Source organism: Mus caroli, unplaced genomic scaffold, assembly GCF_978045245.1.
Source record: "Mus caroli unplaced genomic scaffold, Mus_caroli_1 scaffold_18, whole genome shotgun sequence".
Classification (NCBI taxonomy): Eukaryota; Metazoa; Chordata; class Mammalia; order Rodentia; family Muridae; genus Mus; species Mus caroli.
The window spans coordinates 66,132,938-66,154,456 of NW_028227273.1; the positions used below are offsets into that span (position 1 = coordinate 66,132,938).

General features: G+C 50.1%; 1 protein-coding gene across 4 annotated transcripts in view; it reads left to right on the forward strand.

Annotated features, from left to right (window-relative positions):
• Ilrun (inflammation and lipid regulator with UBA-like and NBR1-like domains) overlaps nucleotides 1-21,094 on the forward strand; it is a 67,891-nt gene extending 46,797 nt beyond the window's left edge. The window contains exons 4-5 of one of the 4 annotated variants that reach the window (XM_021149097.3): nucleotides 3,709-4,037; nucleotides 18,262-21,094. In XM_021149097.3, the coding sequence (XP_021004756.1) occupies nucleotides 3,709-4,037; nucleotides 18,262-18,297 (365 nt within the window). In that variant the 3' untranslated portion in view covers nucleotides 18,298-21,094. Of the gene's footprint in view, nucleotides 1-3,708; nucleotides 4,220-18,261 lie in introns of those variants that run through there. The other 3 variants (XM_021149099.3, XM_021149098.3, XM_085833204.1) reach the window with 3 other exon arrangements.
• The last annotated feature ends 425 nt before the right edge of the window (nucleotides 21,095-21,519 follow it).

A 21,519-nucleotide genomic window follows, 5' to 3' on the forward strand; every position in this document is an offset into this window, starting at 1 on the left:
TTGAAGCCTGAAACAAATAGGTTCTCTTGGAAGATGGGAGGAGCAGGCAGAGCCAGCATTATGTCCTGACAGTCACCAGGGAGCTAAAGCCTCACCATGGACAGCTGCTGGCCACCCTGTGCCGTTTACTACATGATGTCCACCCAGCGTTAGGTCTGAGAGAGTGGGGCTAAGGTAACGGCTTGTGGGCAAGCCTGGGATACAGATGGAGAGCCCTGTTTCAAAACACCAAACCAGAGCTGGACAGTGGTGGCACACGCCTTTAGTTCCAGCACTCCGGAGGCTGAGGCAAGTGGATTTCTGAGTTCAAGGCCAGCCTGGTCTACAGAGTGAGTTCCAGGACAGCCAGGACTACACAGAGAAAACCCTGTCTTGAGAAAACAAAACAAAACCACCAAGCCAAATCAAATAAAAAGCCAAAACAACAGCAACAAAACCCAAAATCCCATGAGATAAAAAGCATCAGAAGAAGACACTCTCCCTTTCAGAAGGGCGTGTTGGATGCATTGTCTGGAATCCTTTGCAAGCAAGGTTGTCTCTTCATCATATCTTTAGTCATTGCTGTATACGTCTGGTCTCATGTCTATTGAGTTATCTGCTGCTGTAATACTTACTGTTCATAATTATTCCAGCTTTAGCCGCAGGACACTTGCAGGTTGACTCTTGAGCCTTGTCACATGTCTCTGTCTCTCTTCTTGAAGGGCAGCTTTTCTGATGCTCAGGTTTGTCTTATATTTCCCATGCTCCAGCCCTAGAGCTGGCCTCTGCTGGGAGCTTTTGTGCTTTTTTATTTAGAGACCAAACTCCAGGAGCTGGAGAGATGGCTCAGCAGCTAAGAGCATTGACTATCCTTGCAGAGGACCTGGGTTCAGTTCCCAGAACCCACATGGCAGCCCACAACCGTCTGTAACTCCAGTTCCAGGGGATCAAACACCCTCACACAGACACACATGTAAGCAAAACATCAATGCACATGAAATAAAAACAAATCATTTTCTAAAAAAAAAAACCTGGACACTCACTATGTTCGCGCTGCTGGGTTGATATTCCTGGAGATCCTTTTAGCGTGTCGCTGGTCTCCAGCCAGTCTCTGCTTGTCTCTGCTTCTTCATTTGCAAGTGTCGAGCTAGTGCGTTCTGTTCTGATGTCTCTACTTTAGTGAGGTGCTGCAGGCTCCCTTTGGGAGTTCTGTCCTACTTTTTCATGCTGTCCCTCAGCAGCAACACAGGACTCCCATCTGCCGCTCAGATCACAAGCACAGCAGCTTTCAGAGGAACCACACCATCTTCTGCAGAAAGAGGCTGGCAGCTTGGGAATGTTGCTCTGGGTTTGATGGACAGACTGCAGGCACTTGCTTTAAACATTGTGTGTGTGATCTACGATGTCGTTCGTTGCCTTTCTGTTTTAAAGTAGTTCATTCACGTTTGTCTGTGCAGGACAAACTCACTTTGAATTGAGAGGTTCAGATGCTGTCCCCGGACAGTGAGATTGTTCCACAAACCCATTGTACTGTCCACGGTGGGCGTCGGACTCTTTCCATCAGGCATCTAATAGGACACTCTTTGACAGATTCTTGGCAGGCTCAGCTAGTAGCGAAGGCAGAGGTGGCACAGGTATGAGGAACAGTGGTCAGAACTGCTGGTGGTCTCTCTAAAGACAGCCTTGTTTCCCTTCTTGAACTGAGTGCACTGTACTTAGCTATACGTAGAATAAACTTTAAGCCAGTCAGGTAGAAAACAGGAAATAGGAATATAACTGAACTGTAAGATGGGACACACGAGGTCCAGGTAAAAAGCCAGCTTATGCCTCAAATTCTAGCCCTGGTGGGTGGAGGCAGAAGGGTCCTGAAGTGTGCTTTCCAGCCAGTCTAGCCAGTCGGTGAATGAGCTCCAGGTTCAGGGAGAGACACTGACTCCAGAGATGAGAGTGATAAAGGGAAGGTACCAGGCATCGCTCTCAGGCTCCATGCTTGCTTCCACAGGCTATGTGGAACATGTTCACTTCAACCAGACAGCAAAGGCAGCGACTCCCCAGGGCCTGCCAATAGCTTGTTCCTGAGGCCCACATCACTGTTTCCCTAGATTAGCTGGTGTGTGGTCCAAGTCTGGTCACTTGATAAAGTGGCATACCATCCATGGTGTCTTAACCCAGTGCTCCACCTCTCTGGGACACTAAGGGAGAAGAATTGCCCTGGGTTTGAGCCCAGGCAGGGACACATAGTGAGACCCGCATCTCATATGGAAGTAGCTGGTGTGAGGATGTAATTTGTTGTTTTGATGTTTTGAGATGGGGGTCTCTCTGTACAGCCCTGGCTGTCCTGGACCTCATTGTGTAGACCAAGCTGGCCTCAAACTCCCAGAAATCTTTAGCAGACACAGAATTAGAAGCAACTGACACTGTATTTGTGTGTCTGGAATACTGTGAGCTACAGTCTTGCTTTGATGGCTGTCGCTTCTTTTTCTCAGAGGAAAAGAATTGCTAGTTCCAGGCATGAGCAGCAGGTGTCGCTGCAGCTCTGCTTGCTTTGCTGCACAGCTCCTAGACTGACCAGTTCTCAGGACAGCTCCCAGAGCACTGAGTGTGTATGGAGGTGCTGCACTGTGAGGCGTACTGTCCTCATGGCCGCGGGGCAACACTGAGGACGGGCCTCACTCCCCCTCTAGAGTCTGCATTGCTGAGCCTTGGCATGGGTCATCTTCCATACCCTGCATCAAAGGACACAGTTCCTTTACTTTCTGTTTGTGCCCTACCTTTGACAACAAAGACATCAGAGATGAGGTTATCACCAGGTATTGATCTGTTTAGGGATATGGTTTCACTGTGCAGTTCTGGCTGGACTGTGACTAAGGACGTCCACCATGTGCCCAGCCAGTCCCACAGAACCCACATATCACAGAGGTCTACAGCCCTTGTTCCAGGGAATCCAACACCCTCTTCTGGCCTCTGGGAGCACTGCACGCCTATGGTGCACAGACAGGCACAAAGGCAAACACTCATCAAACACACAAAATAAGTAAATCTTAAAAAAAAAAATATATATATATATATATATACATACATACATACATACATACATACATACACACACACTTAATGGTACTATGTAGTCAGGTCTCCCTCTGACACATAAGGACAGAGCTCATGAAGCCCAGGTTAGCTTAGGAAGCCTGGCTCTTCTGCCCTCAGTGTACCTACAGGAAAGCACGGTACTCCTTATGTTTGCTTAGCTTGCGTTCTTCGTGCATCCTTATTATTTATAATGCGTTTTGCTGCGCTTCTCTTTGTGAACAGTAGATGGTCATTTTAAATTACCTCCCAAGTGGGACAAGGCTAACTAAGTATGTTGTAATTCTAAAGTATGCATTTTTAGCTTTAAGAACTCTGCCTTACCAGAGTGATCAGGATTAAGCACATGCACAGAGAGCAGCTCGCTGTGAACTGGAGCGCTCCGGTTCCGCGTGCTCGCTGGGAGTGACTTGCAGATATGGCCATCAGCTGGGAAGGAAGCCCTCTCTGCAGCCTCGTGGGTCCCACCACAGACGTGGGCCAGAGCTTGGCATTACTGAAGGCAGAGAAGCGTGTGCTGGGCACTCAGAGCGCTGCCTGTGGAGCGTGGCCTCTCAGGTATAGGTAGTGTTTGGGTTTTTGGTGGTGACGGCCTGGGCCAAGGGTGGGCCTGGCATTGACTCAGCTGCCTTTTTGTTTCAGATGTCATCTGGGTGATTCTCAGTGTGGAGGTGGGTGGACTTTTAGGAGTAACGCAGCAGCTGTCATCTTTTGAAACGGAATTCAACACACAGCCACATCGCAAGGTAGAAGGAAACTTCAACCCGTTTGCCTCTCCCCAAAAGAACCGACAATCAGATGAAAACAACCTAACAGACCCTGGGGGTTCCGAGTTCGACTCGATCAGCAAAAATACATGGGCTCCTGTTCCTGAGCAAAGCGAGCAAGATCAGGATAGACTGTCACAGAGCTCTGTAAATCTGTCCCCCAGCAGTCCCGCAAACAACTTATCAGTAGTGACTTACAGTAAGGTAGGTGCCCTCGGAGGAGGGGCAGGTGGTGGGCCCTGGGATTCCTGACACTTCTTCGTGGCAAACCTACAATGCTAGACCACCACTGCCCAGAGCAGCTGTGGCTCCTTAACTGCTCAGCACTCCTGCCCATAGCGTCACCATGAGTCAGCCGTCTTTCTTCCCCGTGTGAGTGCCCTGTGGCTGCTGCTTCATCCCCATGTGTAATTCACTTCTGTCTCTGTTCTGACTTGGGTGTTGAAATCCGAGGCTATTTACCGTTAGTATTTTTAAAACTGTCAAAATATCATGAGCAGTGCCTTCGGGGCAGGAGTGTGCTGAGCTTCGTCATTGCAGTGCGTTATGCAGCGGGCTTCTGCTGCGCCTTCTCGCTCTGGGCAGGTTTATCCTGAGTAAAGTGTCCAGCTCCTTTATTCTATCCTAAGGTTGTTGTCCGTGACTGTACTCTGTCACAGTGTCACAGTGTTGAGTTCAGTTTGCTTTCCCTCATGGCTTCCTCTCCCGCACCTTGGAGCGGCTCAGAGTGATATTTTGACTTTGCACATGTGGGAGATAAATAAGGAACTGACTGCCATTCAGTATTCTGGCTCTCGAGAGGCTGCGCTGTGTGTGTGAATTGCTAGTTTCTGTGCTAGCCAGCTCAGTGATTCCCACTCACTATTCAGGTAAAGATGGCTCCCGGTTACTGGTTGGGCCTGAGCCCACAGCTAGGGTTGCTGTCAAGCTCAGCCCTGAGTGCACACTCCTCCCGTGTACAGAACTGTCTCAGGTCCACCTGTGCTTCAAGCTAACTCCCAGCCTTGGAAGGTAGACTGAGCTGTGTGCTGGAAGTCAGGGTAGTCTACTCACCGTGTTTTGTGGACAGTCTCATAGGAGCTAGCTTTATTCACTTGAGAGGATTCACAATGATTTCTGTGTGCTGAGGTGGTCATTGTGTCAGGTGGGCCAGGCAGTGACTTGGCCTGCGTTAAGGAAAGGCTCCACTTTCTCTGGTTTTGAGGAAGGATCCTCCGTCCTGTGCCTCTCAGGTAGTAGGCTTACAGGCTTGATTTCTCAGCACAGCTGGCCAGGACTCCACATCTTCATATTCACACAAGTTTTCTCTTGTTCTGAGACAAGGTCTCATAGCCGAGATTGGCCGCAGATGTGCTGTGTAGCTGAGGATAGTGGCCTTGAACTTGTTTTCCTGTGTCCATAGACACAGACAAGCCCCACACCTCATTCTCCACTGTGTTGGAGATGGACCATGGCCTTATGCAAACTAGGCAAGCACCCTACCAACCAAGCTACATCCTAAACCCAGAGTATTGTCTTTAAAGCTCTCTTTGTTGCCCATACAGCAAGTAGAACAGCCAGCCTTGACCAAGCAAAGCCCCATTCAGTAGAAAGTCAACGCAGCTAAGGTCAGTGGAAGGGGAAGGTTGGCAGAAGCAGCTCACCTACTCGATTGTTTGCAGAACAGGGCGCCACTTTACTCATCTGGGCCTTGTACTGAGCCTGACAGCCGTCTCAGGGAGTTCTGGCTAAGGAGCTGATGTCAGTTCTAGCTGTGACCATCTTCTTCTTCAGGGATTGAGGCTTCTAACCAGTTGCAATGGTTATTTACATGTTTACAACAGAGGCAAAGGGCTGAGCCTCCTGCCAGCCTAAGGCCCTGCTCAGCCCTGCTGCTAGTGCTAGACAGTGAGTGGGAGGAAGGCCACTTACTTCACATGCTTAACTGACTAGCTTATACTCTCACTGCCCACCCCACCCCCATTTAAAAGTAACTTTTCAGTGCTGGAGAGGACCCAGCGCCCACATGGCAGCTTACAATCAACTGTAACTACAGTTCAGGGGATCCACCACCTCTGACCTCCACAGGCGCCAGGCATGCAGAGCAAACATCCATACACATAAGTTTGGTTGATTAATTGCTTGCTTGTTCTTCCATTCATCCATCCATTCATTCATTTGTTGTTTTTTTGAAGCAGGGTTTTTCTGTATAGCTGTGGCTGTCCTGAAGAACTGACTCTGCCTCTCACTCCAGTGCTAGGAGCGCCAACACACCTGCTCTACACATACACTTTTAACTCATTTTAAATACAAATAAAAGCAGCTTCTGAGCTAATGAGGTGATCAGAGAGTGGAGGTGCTGAGAAAGCCAATACTCAAGTGTGCACCAGGAAAGTGCACGTTGTCCTCACTTGCACGTGTGTGCTGTGCCATCCCCGCACTATACACATTCCAGATGATATTCAGGAAGGCTTGGGCAGACTGGATTAATAATGTGAAACTTTATCTTTTTTTTTTTTTTTAAGATTTTTATTTATTGTTATACATAAGTACACTGTAGCTGTCTTCAGATGCACTAGAAGAGGGTGTCAGATCTCATTATGGATGGTTGTGAGCCATCATGTGGTTGCTGGGATTTGAACTCAGGACCTTTTGGAAGAGCAGTCAGTGCTCTTACCCGCCAAGCCATCTTGCCAAACCCGTGAAACTTTATCTTAAAGAGACATTGGGACAAGCGTCGTTGTTTTTAATCCAAGCAAAATCTTACTCAGAAAACAGTATGAAACATCTGGCTATGTTTTCTGTGTCCATCGAGATGTGTTGACTTCCTCCTTTGGAATGGCACAGGCAGTGGTCAGTGAGTAATGGCCACATTGCTGTAAGTAGAGCAGTTCACTGTCCACTCAACCAGAGGGTTAGAGTGCCTATCCCTGCCCACACTGACCATGCAGCAGGAAGATTAGCTGCTCGAAGAGCAGTTCAGAGTCAAGTTTGACTCAGAATTTCAGTTGTGTCATTTATAGCAGGGAAGCTGTAGGAGTGGAAAAGAACAGAGGTAAGGAAAGGGATTCGCAGAGGTCGCCTGAGCTTAGAAGTGGCTGAGACAGTGATACAGGGGAGTGACAGTGATGCAGGGAGCTGTGAGTGATGGGTCGTGTTGGCTGCTTCCCGCGTGCTTCTCTGAAGAGGAGTGGACGACACAGTCACAGATGGCTTTGGCGGTACTGGAACTACCTCCGAGTACTGCCACATGCCTCTAACCCCAGCACTCAGGAGGCGAGACAGAACAGTCGGGGCTCCACAGAGAGACCATTCTGTCTCGAAAAACAAACAAACAAGCAAAAAGACAAATATTGGTCTAGAGGGATTAAAGAGAGGGCTCAGCGTCCAGAGCACTGGCTGTTCTTCCAGAGAACCAGGTTCAGTTCTCAGCACCTATGTGGCAGCTCACAACCGTCCTTAACTTCAGTTCCAGAAAATCTCTACCAGCACTGCATGCACATGCAAGATACCCATACAGACAAAAACAAATAAATTGAATATGTATAGATATATGCATACGTGTATATGAAACTGCAATGGCTACAAGTAGAGATCTGTCTAATAGTGAGCCTGAAAGGCATGTGTGTGGGTGGCTCAGTGGTTAAGGTACTTGTTGCTGAGCCTGACCCACGTGATGAAACGATAGAACCAACTTTCACATTGTTCTCTGACCTCCACGTATGCACTATGTTATTTTTTTTTTAAAGATTTATTTATTATATGTAAGTACACTGTAGCTGTCTTCAGACACTCCAGAATAGGGCGCCAGGTCTCGTTGCGGATGGTTGTGAGCCACCATGTGGTTGCTGGGATTTGAACTCTGGACCTTTGGAGGAGCAGTCGGGTGCTCTTACCCACTGAGCCATCTCACCAGCCCTGTTATTTTTTAAAGAGACATTAAAGGCATAGGTGAGAGGGATCAAGAGATAATTCAGTGGTTAAAAACCATTTGCTGTTCTTAACAGAGGACCCACATCAGGCAGCTCACAGCCACCTGTAATTCCAAGGGATCCAGCATCCTACTCTGCCTCCTAGGACACCTGCACACATGTACATTATACTCAGGCACACATACAGTCAGTTAATTAGGAAAGCATAGGTGATCCTAAACAGCTGTAGTTGGCTTGAGAACACGGGTAGTTGGTTCTTGAAGTAGACATGCTTAAAGTTGTGAATTGTGTCCTTGGCCGAGTGAGGAGAGCTACTTTTGAATTGTTCCTAAATACCCAGGCATACTTTGCCTGTAGATGAGGAAACCAAAGTTCTGAGGGGCTGCGCGCCTTGATGAGTGTCACAGCAGGAAACAGGTAGCATACTGCAGGTGTGGGTGCCCTATGGCTGAGTGGTCTCTGCCCCCTCTGGGTTGCTGTGCTTGCTTCCCTAGGCCCTCTCATTGGCTGAATGAACTGTGTTGAGGACCAGCAAGGACTGAGGTGACTGGGTGCAGGTGCCATCAGGGCAGGAGGGAGGCAGCATTGAGGTGTGCTGAGACATTGTGGTATGGAGCTGCCTGTGGTGTCTCCTTAGACAGCAGCATTCCACTTGCTGAAGGTTTAGAGAGTGTTCTCTTCACATTTGAACTCTGAGGGCAAACAAGCCAAGTGCTGTTTATAATAGAAGGGACTGCAGAGTGTGGAGGGCATGTGCTTCACCTGCTGCTGTCCTCAGTGGGGGGAGGGCTGGGGGGCTGGGAGGGGCTGTGTCGGATGGGCTGCTGTGAGCATCAGCAGTTGGCAAGAGATTGGAATCACCTAGGCTGGTAGGCCAGAGAAGAACAAGATGCTCTTGGAAGCCCATCTCCATGCGAGGTCTCTGGAGATGGAGTCTGGCTAATGGGAGCTGTACAGACAGGTGTGTGGAAAGAGTGAGTAGACCTACTGAAGTCAAAAAGGTGGTCTTGTGACCCACATCTCTGTGTGCTTTCTGAGACCTTCCAGAACAGTAAGACAAGTGATTCAGGACAGGTGGGAATAAGTGTGAGGCTGTGGGGCAGCAGGTGCTGTCTGTCTTCCTGTCTGCAGCAAAGAGCCTTTTACATACACCAGGCAAGCTAAACCCCAGGGCAAGTGCGGCCGTTTTGTCTCAGCTCTGGGAAGAAGCAGGCTGCTGTTTGTTGTGTGCTTCCACCTTAAACTGGATCACAGCCGGATCCATCCTCTTAGTACTTCTGCCAAGCCCTGGCTCAGAAGGAGAACATGTGATCATCTCTGCTGCCTTCTGCTAGCTCCTCCCTCCACTCTGCAATAGCCACAGCCAAGTGCCATCTGCCTTTCATGCCCACAATCCCACCTCTACCCTGTATTTTTAGGAATACAAATGTGTGTGTACCAGAGAGAGGGAGTGTGTGTGTGTGTGCGCGCGCATTTTTTAAAATGCAAACATGCACATGTGTATATGCGCACTTGTGTACCATAGTGCTAGTCTGAAAGGTCAGAGGTCAGCCTTGCAAAGTTGGTTCTGTCTTAATCATTTGGGCCCAATAAATGAGCCTGCAGTTGGGAGGCCTGGCAGTAAGCAGTCTTACCTGATGAGCCTTTTGGTGTACCCTGAGGCTAGCTAAAGCATAAAAACGTTAATCTCGGTCGGTGTGACCCGCACTGTGCTCCTGCTGTCTGCACTGCTGAGGCTGAGCCAGTCTTTTACTCTGTGAGTACAGCGGTACAGCAGCCACGACTCAAATCTTCTTATTTGTTTTTGAAGCAGCCACAGATTTAACATACTAGCCTGGAATAGTGATGTACACTTTTAATCCCAGCTCTCTGGAGGCAGAAGCAAGAAGATCTCTGTGAGTTGGAGACCAACCTGATTTTAAACACACACACACACATATATATATATATATATATATATATATATATATAGAGAGAGAGAGAGAGAGAGAGAGAGAGAGAGAGAGAGAGAGTAAATGTTCAAGGACAGCCAGAGATAGGGAGAGAGACCCTATATCAAAAAGGAAGTTTAGCATAGTAATAAGGAGCAGTCAGGGGAGGGCCAGTTGAAGTAGGCCCAGCGTGTGACAGTTTACCAGAGACAGTTAGTGTCACTAGCTGGCTAATGATTTCATAAAAGGGCCCCTCTGCAGCTCTCCTGGGTAGTCTTAGTAACCAAGGAGTTCTAGGGATTTATGACTGCCCTGTTCAGGCTTCTCAGCATTTTAGAGGAGGAGCCAGGCAGGTACAGAAGCAGCTGTCTTCCGTCCCCCAGTTGTCCTGCAGAGGGTGCAGTCTCTGTAGTCACAGAAGCAGCTGTCCTCCGTTCCCTGATTGTCCTGCAGAGGGTGCAGTCTCTGGCTCCACTTTTTCCTGAGCATGCTCTATAGAGTGGGGACAGTCTCAGTGGCCGGTCTGCTAATTTTGGCAGGCTCTGTTCTACAGAGGCTGTGTAGGATGTTAGGCTCAGAGACAGCCAGTTCGAGCCCCGAGGTAGAGATGTGCCTGGTGGGTTCAAGGAGTGAGAACAAGGTGGGGGTGCTGCAGGGGAGGCGGGGCTGAGTACAGTGTGAAGTCAGGGCAGAAATCAGGTGGCAGAGCTTTAGGGACGTTGTGAAGGACGCCATGGTCACTCTGCCCTGTATAGAGCACAGAGAGCAGTGAAGCAGAGAGGCCTCCTCAGCAAGAGCGCACAACGGATGTGGGGTGTGAGGAGAAAAGACTACAGAGTGGTTAGAAGGGTGGGGTCAGGAGCCGTGCGTGTGTTCCATAGAGGGAAGAGCAGCCTCACCCTAGATAGGAAGGTTAAGAGAGGAGGATAGGATAGGATCAGAGCTGTACGTCTGAGTGTTACGTCGCACAAATGGCGTCTAACCTTGTAACACGAGTTGTCATTCTCTAGCTGATGGCTGACTGGAAGCTGTTGGTGTGTGTAAGAAAGTCCAGAGCCTAAGCTGTGCTCTCGAGCACACCTAGAGCATCGTTGCTGCAGTTTGCATATGGTGCATAGACTTCAACTCGGGCGAAAACTCATAGGTAGAAATTGCAAACCAGTCAGCCAAGCAAGCAAGCAAACCAAAAGGAAGGATGGAAAGAAAAAAAGGAGGGGGGGCGGCCAGGCATCATGGTTGCAGATCTTTAATCTCAGCAGAGGTAGATGGATCTCTGAACTGGAGGCCAGCCTGGTCTAGCCAACGCTGCAGAGTTAGACCCTTTCCCTACCCCCACCCACAAAGAAAAACCTTTAAGAAGAAAGACAAAGGTTTGTTATGTAGCTCACACCTCCAATTCTGAGGAGGCAGAAGCAGGGAGACAGCCTGAGATATGCAGCACGTTCCAGACCAGGGAGGCCACGCAGACAGACCCTGTCACCTACAACAGAAACCCATCTAAAGCCACACAGGCCTAGAAGCTGAGTCAGGACAAGAGTTTGGGTGACAACCACCAACAACCCAAAATCCAAGGGAGACAGCCAAGGCCCTGGGTTAGAGATGTCTGCGAGCCACCATGGGCGGGCTTGGAATCAAACTTCAGTCCTTCTCAGCACCCCCACCCCATCCCCGCTCTAGGACTTCCATAGTTACAGAGAATAATACAGTAGTCACCAGTGCCTGCCACCTTTCCACAGCACTTAGTAGTTCGTGGCGAGAACCTAGTTAGAGTCGGGTGTTTCTACCATGTTTTGATGAATGGTATTGGCTGTCCTATGCAGACGGTCTGTATGTACATTTGTGTCAGGTGTGGAGGGAGACTCCTCACCCACCTGTAGCAGTTGAGAACCCATGACCAAGGAGGAAGAAGCAAGAGGGAGGAGCATGAGCCCCGCCCACCCTTGCTCTGGCAGCCCGGCACATTCTGTACAGAAATCATTTGTCAGGCAGGGGCTCTGGGTTTGATGCAGTGCGATGACTGCATCTCCTGAAGGCTCAGAAGAACTAGGAAAGGCCTCTCCACTGTGCTGGTGTTTGCATTGGCATGGACTGTATGTGCACTTCAAAATAATTTAAGCAAACAGCATGGACCTAGAAAATGTCTTTTGTTAGGTATCATTGCTGATTGACTGAAGCTGAGAAGTATGTCCAGGAACTCTCCTTTGTACCTCAGCAGTTTCAAAGCCATCAAGCTCCTCTGTGTTTGTTTTGGGGCTCTGGGCATTGTTTCAGATTGCTGACACTGGTCAGGCTTGTAGCATAAGACAGCTGTGTTCTCAGGATTGCCAGCTCTTGTCACACTGGTCATGTCACAACTATATCTCCCTCTTCCTCTCCCCTCTGCATTGATTTCTGCTGGGGTTCTAAGGTAGGGTCTCTGGACAGCATTTCACCACTCAGTAGTACCCAGGCTTCTCTGGCGACTCCAACAGAGCTGTTCAACGTGTGAGAAGCCATGCTTATACAGGAGTGGAAGAGTAGCCTCCCTCCCGGCAGAGCCCTGAGGGACTGGGCCTTTTTGCTGGTAGTGGGTTCCTAAGGACCAGTCACAACTGTCTGCTCTGTACAGAGGCGGCTTCATGGTGTGTGGTCAGTCATGCGACTCCTCTGCACGGCCTCTGCTGATCCCTGTCACCAGTGTGCCTCGCCATGACAGGGACATAAGCCAGAGAAGAGAAATAGAATATGGAGAAATTGGATTTTTTTCAGCTTTTCTCTTTGCTTTCAAAAAAAAAATGTATTGTGCTACAATCAATTTTTAAAATGTTCATATAATTTTTAACTGTGTGTGTATGTGTGTGGGGGTGCCCAGTGCCCTCACAGGGCCTCTGGAGTGTAAGTGTTAGTCAGAGGCAGCCAGGAGCTGAGCTCTGGCCCTGGGAAAGCAGCCGGCATCCAAACTGCTGAGCCACCTCTCCAGCCCCTCTTCCTTTTGAGATTTTAAAAAAATTTTAACATTGCTTTTGTGTGTGTGAATGTGGGTGTACATGCCACAGCTCATGTGAAAGTCGGGGTGACTTGTCTACAGGCTTAATGGTAAAGTGCGGGGCCCATTGAACAGTTTTCAGTCTCTGTTGTTGCAGGTAACCCATGTTAGCCCAATTCTTGTGTTTCAGCCTCCTGAACACTGGGGTAGACTGCCGTTTGTGCCCCCAGTCGGCTTCTTTTGATGGATGATGGGAGGTGGTTTGAGACAGGGTCTTAACTGCATAGCTGTGGTTGGCCTGGCACAAGCAGAAGTCTTCCTGCTTACACCTCTGCCTCCCAAGTGCTGGGATTGAAGACGTATGCCACCGTGCCTGGCTGATTTCCTTCTTTTTTAAAGATCTCCTTGCCCTAGGAGAGGCCAGAGAGAACCCTGTCCCCAGCATCTCATCTGGGTTCTAGCACACTGACTTAGAGGAGGTTCTGAGGACCGTAACTCAGCCAAGATCCTTCTCCTGCTTACAGAACTCCAGTTAGTGCTTTGGCTTGGTTCTGTTTGGTTCGGTGGCATGAGGCAGGTTCTAGTGGAAGACTGCTTTGTACAGGCTACATAAGCCCTCTAGCGACTGAGCCTACTGTCTGGCCCTCAGACGCTATCGAAGCTACAGTTGGATTGGCTCCTCGAGGCAGGTTTCTTAGTTGGCTCAGGGAAAGGTTGAAGGCTGGCAACACTTGTTGAGTATGGGTACCTGGGATGGGGAGGGGAGAGAAGTTAGGTGTGTGGATGCTGAGGAGGGTGGACAGAAGCGAGTGGCTGACAGGATGGATAGGCTGGGACAGTGCACAGACAGGAGTGGTTTAGACCATCTGGGGGACTGCCACAGAGATTAGAATAGAATGGTTTTACAAGGCACTCAACCTTTAAGTAGTTTGACAGAATCAGAAGGCTATGACTCCCGTTTACCCTGATATGGTCCTCATGCCTGAAGTAGGTGTCCTCACTCACCTTTGGCAGCACAGAAATAAATATGTCTTTAACTTTAGAGTATTTTTCCAGGAAAGTGGCACACCTGACACACCATCAACCAGCAGATGGGGGGATGAGTTTGACTATTTTGATTTTGCTGATTGGTCCATTTCCGGTTAGTGAAAGCCTTGGATCCCATCACGTTGGTCGGTCTCCAGCCCTAGATGGCCAGTCCCTCCAGCAGGGCTGCAGCACTTGATACGTGTAGTCCAGTGTCAAGACATCACTTCCTGCAAAACCTTGTACTTATCTGTGTTTGCATTGGGCAAGCAAAGCTAGGAAGAGGATGAGCAGGCCTCAGAGTGTTTGCTGTCATGGGGAGGGGGGGGGGGGCGGTTTCCCTGCATGCAGCAAATCGTCCTCTTTATTAGCCTGTGTGAACCTTTTTATTTATTTAAACCAAGTCACAAAAGTGAAATAAAGACAGGTATATGAAAGTTTCCATGGTGTGGTTTGTCTAAGCAAGTTTTCAAGTAGAGGGGAAAAGATTAACCCAAATGGTCTCTGGGAAATGTCCTTTTTGAAGAAATTTCAGCTTCTTTTTGGCACCTTCCCCCAAGATAATAGATAAGAACTCAGTCCCCAGCAGAGCAAGTCCCTTCCTTCATTTTTAGCACAATATGGACGGATTGGTGGAATGGTCCGTGCTCAGAGGCAGCTGGTTGTCAAGCGGGGACTTAGGAGAGAAAGGAGACGTAACTGAGGCAAAGCTGGTTCTTAGCGATTTGCTTGCTCGTTTGACTATGTTGCAGTGAAGTTAATGTGGGTGTTTGCTTCTTTGATGACTGTTAAAGTTCAAACATTTTAAATCTAGAAATACAAAATATGAAAATTTCAAATATCAATAGGATTCTTCAAGTGGAAAACTCTATACTAAGAACCTCTGTTTCATATAAAAATGGTCAAAGAGTAAGCTATATACGAGATATTAATAAACTGTTTAGTCTTGGGTCCCATCCCTTGGCCAGCTTATTAAGTATGTGCAGATATTCCAAAAGCTGGGGGAACAATCCCAAACACCTCCAACAGAAGTGTTTCATATTCAGACAGTCAGTGTGCACCCCTCTTTGGGGAGGCTTATGCTGGCACCGCAGTTTAGGACTCGTGTATTAACAGGCCCTCCCTCGAAGAAGCTCATGGACTAGCCATGCCTCTCGCTGCTGCACAGGGTTAGCATCGTGAGGACCGGTTCAGGCAGTTGTTGGTGTTGGGTTTGCTTTGCAGACTGTGTAAGAAGTCCAGATCTTTTCTCCACAAGTACTAAGGCTTGACCCTGGGCAGCACCTGCTGGGCATGTTACCACCGAGCCCTGCCCACATCTTCAGCACACAAGGGCTAGGTTTTAAATTGTTCTTGAGGAAGGTAAGGATAGGTTTATGTGAACTTCCATTCATACATAACAGAAAGGCAGCCCGCTTGTGGCTTGCAGTAGTTAATGCTGAACTTCAGACCATTCAGGACCTGACCCAGCTGCCCTGACTGTTCGCCTGGCTCAAAGCAGAGTGATCTCTCAGGGGCAAACAGCAGACATCTGTTGACTGTATGTGGAGCTTGTGTTCATGTAGGCTGGCTGGAGGGCCTCACTGCCTGCACACTGGCTGCTGGGCTGACTGTAAGCTTGACAGCCACTGCAGGCCTGGGGTGGGCTCCTCCTCTGGCAGAGGTGCTAGGACAGTTCTTTACTAGATTGGTGTCCTCACATCATGTTTGGCATGGCTAATGGGACTGATAAAGGAGGGTGCCTCTCTACCATGCTGATGAGTTGATTTCTGTGTGGGTCAGAATTGAATTCGGAGCTCTCTGGTACCGTCTGGGGCTACATCCCTCCATCTGCTTCCCTTACCGCAGCGTGCTGCTACAGAAGATAGGGAGAGTCGGTGCTAGGGAGGCGGTTCAGTGGGTAAAGTGGGTGCCACAGGAGCATGAGGAGCTGAGCGGGGTGCAGCACTCTGTCCCCGAGTCCAGTGCAGGGGAGGTGGAGACACCTGGACCTTAGGGCTCCATGGTTGGTCTGGCTAGATTGAGGTTCAGAGCGACCGTCTCCACATCCATGCAGGTGCATGCAAAGCCGTCACGCAAAGCCATCACTCGACTGTTCCACTGGCTTGTAGGACTGTGGCAGAGTCTGAAATGTGGATGGGCCGTGTGTGTGTCCTGCCTGCTGGCTTTCCCATGCCTCAATTGTGCCACACAGGACACCCAGCATGCTGATGTTGGAACCTTCAGCAGTCTCTCCTCTACAGCAGGTACCATGTTGCCTGTATCCTGTGGTCCTTATGACACACAGGATTCTGCATATGGGACCTCTAGGCCATGAGGTGGTTTCCAAACAGATGGCTCTCTCCTCCCTCCTTTTCTTGAAGTGACAGCAGTTACATTGTCCCTGAATCACCTTTGCACAGTTAGACATCAGCTCTTTAGCTATGCTGCTCTTGATTTGAAAGACAATCACATGGGCTTTGTCTTTCCAGAAGACCTAGAACCTCAGTTACAAGAGAATCACAGATAACCACAAGCTAAGCGAGTAAGACACACTGGTAGGTCTGAGGGTCCAACATCAGGCGTCATTCTGAGAGCACACATCCGTGTCCCTGTCCCTGCCCAGGGCATGCATCTCATCATGACTGTTAATTGGGGAATAGGAGAGGTCAGCTGTTTGGAAGTCACATACACTCTTTTTTTTTTTTTTTGGTTTTTCGAGACAGGGTTTCTCTGTATAGCCCTGGCTGTCCTGGAACTCACTGTGTAGACCAGGCTGGCCTCGAACTCAGAAATCCGCCTGCCTCTGCCTCCCAAGTGCTGGGATTAAAGGTCACATACACTCTTATGTAAGCATTCACAGACAAGCCACAGGCCTGGGGATGCAGCAGTCACAGTGGGGGCGGGGCTGGGTGGGTCCATCTGCAAACAAACCCAGCTTGCTCTGTAGTTTTCTTCCTGCTCAGACCTCTGAGCATCGTGCTATGTCTGGAGAGACTCTAAGTTCCCCTGCAGGTCGTTCTGATGAGTTCTGCTGCTGGGAAGTGCTGATTCAGGGCAGCTTGCCTTCAGCTGCGGTGTTCTGACTGCTGGTGCATGAGAGCCTCCAAGGGCTGCTGCGCCTATGGCATCCTGTCACCCTAAACATCAACTTCTTGGCTCCCTAGAACAGGTTAACTCCCATTATGGGATGGAGCATCATTTGTCTCTAGATCTCAGACTATAGAGCATGTTGATGCTTTTGCAGCACCTGGTGGAGAGTTGACTCCCTCCTTCCCCTCTCCCTCCTTGCCTCCCTCCCAGTTCTCCTTCTCTGTTGGCTACACACATGCACGCACACACACAGAGACACACACACCACTGAGCAGCTAGAGACATACTAGTACTTCTCATCCTTAGTAGCTTTGCTATCCGATGGCATTTTCCTTGACATTCTGGCTTTCAGCGTCCTGAGCCAGGCACTGTATGTTATACAGCTACCTGGAAAATGGGTAGCTATGTGGAGGAATCAGTGTGTTGTGTGTGAGGGAAGTGTGTGTTGTCCGTCCATCTGGGTTGTGTGGTGAGCATGCAGAGTGAGGATCTTACCTTTGCCTCCCAGTGCTGGGATTAAAGGTGTGCACCATCACTGCCCTGTGGAGCTTCGCTGTTAGTATCGGGCAGACGGGATGATTCTTCAGCACCTAGCAAGGAGGATAGGGAGAGCCTTTCGGATGGGGCTGGCCAAGGACGCGGGGTTCAGAGCACTTGGTGCTCCTGCCAAGGCTGTAGGTTGCTTCTGAGCACTTACCTGTAGCCTAAGCTCCAAGGGACCCAACACCTGCTCCTGGCCTCCATGGGCCTGCATGCATGTGTGTACATTAACTCACATATGCACATATATGTAATAATGTCAGTCTTTAAAAGAATCCCAGTCTACACCAGGTTACATAGTGAGACCCTGTCTTAAGCAAGACAAAAAAGTTCAAGGAAAGGAAGCATCTCGTGATGTGAAATGTGGCGGGAGGGACAGTGCTGCCCTCAGATGTGCTCCTGTCCCTCCTAGCAGCTGCCCCCTTGCTGGCCTCAGTCTGGGAAAGTGGCAGCCCCGAGGCCAGGCAGGCACTTGCCACCTTACTCTCAGGATGCAAGTGAGGATTAAGGACAGTGTGGGGCAGGTCCTGGTACCGTGTGTGCTGCTTTTACATGTATTCATTTTGTGTGTGCCACAGCCTGCATGTTAGAGTCAGAGGACAACTTGTAGGGTCAGTTCTCCTTCCACCATGTGGATTCCGGAAACTTAGCTCAGGGCCGCAGGCAGCTTCCTCCACTGCATCTGCCATGTTGCAGTGGAAAGCAGAGCCGTGAGAGCTCAATGTCAGGCTACGTGAAAGGTTTGCAGCCCAGCCTGAAGAAAGTGGGCACCGGTGAACTGCATGTCACAAGGCAGGCAGTATCTCTGCCACTTGCTGTGGGGTTCAGTGGGAAACTGAACAGCAGCTGTTCCCATCCTGGTCCTGGGTCTGATGAGATGCTCAGGCCTGGGGCAATGACCCTTGTGCCTCTGCCTGGGGCTGGCTTTGCTTGTCAGGGAGCACTGGGAGACTCCATCACTGACTGTCTTCACTCTCTTCCAGGGGCTCCACGGGCCTTACCCCTTCGGCCAGTCTTAAACGGGTGTCAGCAAGAAGAAAAACTAACAAAAGACAGAAGGCCTGACTTTGGGGGGAGAGGGCAAGGGGTTCCTCTGGATTGCAGACCACATCGCACGGACCCCTGGCTCAGACCCCCACCTACCCCCCAATCACAGAAGAAGAGGAAGAAAGAGACTAGTTTTGAGTGAACTCAGTATGCATGTGTGAATGCTGAACCGCAGGAGTGGTGTTGAGGCGACCGAGAAGATCCACGCAGCCATCTTGGGTTTTGGTGATGACGTCAGTCTAATGAGTTGTTAGGTCACTTGGGAAGGGGAAGAAATTTAAATGGGGGAAAATAAGCCATCTTTTTAAACAAAAATTATTTTACCTACAGAGAGGTTGTAGTTTTGAGCACATGTTAGTTCCTCCCTCTTCCCGATGTTCATCTTCTAAGTAAGGGACAGCATGCTATAGGACAGACCTGCTCTGGAAGCCTGTCATAGTAAGGCTAGCGTGGCACGTTTGGGGACTCTGCCAGTCGGAGTTGCTGGGCACATGCTGTGTATCACCGACTGGCCCTGTTTGTTCTCAGTGGCATCTGCCAATGAGATATCACCTTCCTCCTCTTCTTTAATCTCTTGTTAAGTTACCCCTTTGATATTGGTGTCTGTCAGCGTTGGGGCTTCTTAGTATCAGGACCTCTCTGAGGTAAGGACTTTCCTGTGTGGCCACAGAAGCCTGGGGGCATTCAGTTGCAGAGGTGTCCTCTGTCACATGTGTAACAGCTGGAACACAGTGGCCGTCCTCCCTCGGCCACTCGGTGTGTGCGTGCACACACCGGGCTGTATGGCGTCAGCAGGTGTGAGCTGTCCCCTGCTTCTCTTGTCACACAGTGCCCCTTCCCCATGTGTCCTGTGGCTCCAGCCATTACAGAGTGAAGGTGCAACCCCAGGTGGGAGCCCCACTAGTGACCACTCCCTGAGAGGCCGCAATCAGGTGGGAATGAAAAGGCCTCCTCCAGCGGGGCAGGCTGCTCAGTGTGGGTGGCAGGTTGTAGCCCAGCTGGAGGACAGGCCTTTGCTCCTTGGGCAGGTGCCCACCGGTGTCCCATGGACTCCACTCGGGTTGAAATGTGGATCTCTCCATGGGACTCTTTAACCAGGCTAGAACAGCTGTCTGCCAAAGATACAAGAATATGCAAAGTCCCTCCTCCTAACCCTCCTTCCCTCTAAGTCGGTGGCTTGAGAGCCGGGGATGTGGATTTAGTATGATTACAGGGTCCCCTGCTTGCCTCCAGCCTCCGTGTGCTCCAGGGTTGTGAGCAGAGCAGGAAGGTCAGGTGAGAGTGGCTTAAGAGTCCTCCAGCGCGGGTGCGCGGGTGCGTGGGTGCGTGGTACGGGTCTGCTCTGCCTGCTTCTGTCTCTGTCTGGGTGTTTGAGTTCCAAAAAGTGTGTGGTGTTTGTTCCTCCTCATCCTCTTCTGAGACTGTTGATTTTAAACACTTGATTGTGAACGAAGAGCTTCTATGAAAACCCTCACCTTTCCATGTCCCAAAAACCAACACAAGTCCCTGGGCCAGGTGGAGAAGATGGTGGAGCCCCGTGAGAGGGGGCTTCTGTGTGACCCTTACTTCCTCTGCACACTGGGACCCTTGAGCCAAGGGCAGTCCCTACCAGGTGCCCAAGCCGCAAGTCTCAGGGGGCTTTTGTCTGAGGACCTTCTTGGGGCCAGTCTCTGAGGACACTGCCACCCTAGAGCACATGCATGCCCAGCCATTCTTCCTGCTTCTGGCCTCGGAGCTGCTTGTCTCCAGATGCCCTCCTGAAACCATGAGAAGCTTCAGCCTTGCCTCACTGGCTTCCCCATCTGACCCCACCAGGTACCACACTGTCACCCAGTGTCCTTGCTCTCCTCTTGTGCCCCTTTCTGCTTGTAGCAGCCTCACTTGGCAAATGTAACGGCTCAGGTACCCTGGCTTCCTTCCCAGAAACAAGCCTTGCCTGTGCATCCTGGAGAGTTAGGTCCTTCAGAAGGCCAGAGCGGGCAAGCCTTGACCCGTTCTGCAGCCCTTAGAGCCTTCACACGTGAGCACTGGGCCATCTTTGCAGAACCCCCATCTGGCAACACATGCCAAGTTTCAGGAAGATTGGGGGGAGGGGGGTACAGGCTTGAGAAGAATCTGGGTGTGTGGGTGTGTGTGCACATGTGCATGTGGGTGTGTGTGTACATGTGTGTGTGTGCACATGTGGGTGTGTACATGGGGTGTGGGTATGTGTGCACATGGGGGTGTATGGGTGTGCATGTGGGTGTGTGCGGGTATGAGTGCACATGGGGGTGTGGGTGTGTGCATGGGGGTTGTATGTGTGTGTGGGGGTGTGCACGTGGGCATGCCTGTTTCTTTTTTGCCAGGGAGACAACTGAATTTGGGGCATTTTTCTACAAACGCAGCCTCCTCTCCCCCTGTATGGACTGGCTATTAACCATAAGCCAGGTGCTTTCACCAAGATGGCTGGTGGCCAAGGTGGGCAGTAGGCATGAGCGTAAAGACCCCCAGATTTAGCCTGAGCTTCCAGTAGGAAAGGACAAGAGAGTAGTCAGGCTTACAGGTGCAGACTGAGTGTCTCTCCGCCTGCCCTCTTACCCCTTGTTTCCTTGGGTGAATGTGGGGCGGCAGCCTGCTGTCCCTCCCACCTGCACAGTGATGCTGTCTGGTGGGGCCTCGTGGTGCCTAGGAGATGAAGATGAGGTTTTCCTTACCGTGTAAATGAATATTTGTATGATTAAATTAACACACACAAAAAAAAAAAAACAAAAAACAAAAACCCCGCCTTTATCCTGTGTGCGTGTGATTCTGTTGCATCCTCTAGCTGCTGTCTGCAGCCTGTGTCACCCACAGTGCCTGTGGGAGAGATAGAACTGCGATCCTGAGAAACATATTTTGGAAAGTATATTAGTCTCTGTAGGATAGCCATGACAGTGTCCAACAAGGGAGGAGAGAGTTCCTTTGATGGCTGAGGACCTGACCCCTGGGCAGAGATGCTCTGTATCTGTTGGTCGGTGACAGTGGAAGTGACTGCTCACGTACTGCTGGCCAAGAAGCAGACCAGGGCCAAGCTGTCCCTTTCAAAGGCTCATGGCTGGTGAGATGTTTCAGCTAACTTGACCCCTAAGGATTCCACAGCCTCCCAAAATAGTGCCATGGCCAGGGCTCACCAGAACCAAGCTCTCATCGGGGAGTCAACCTTGGGTTACACTGGT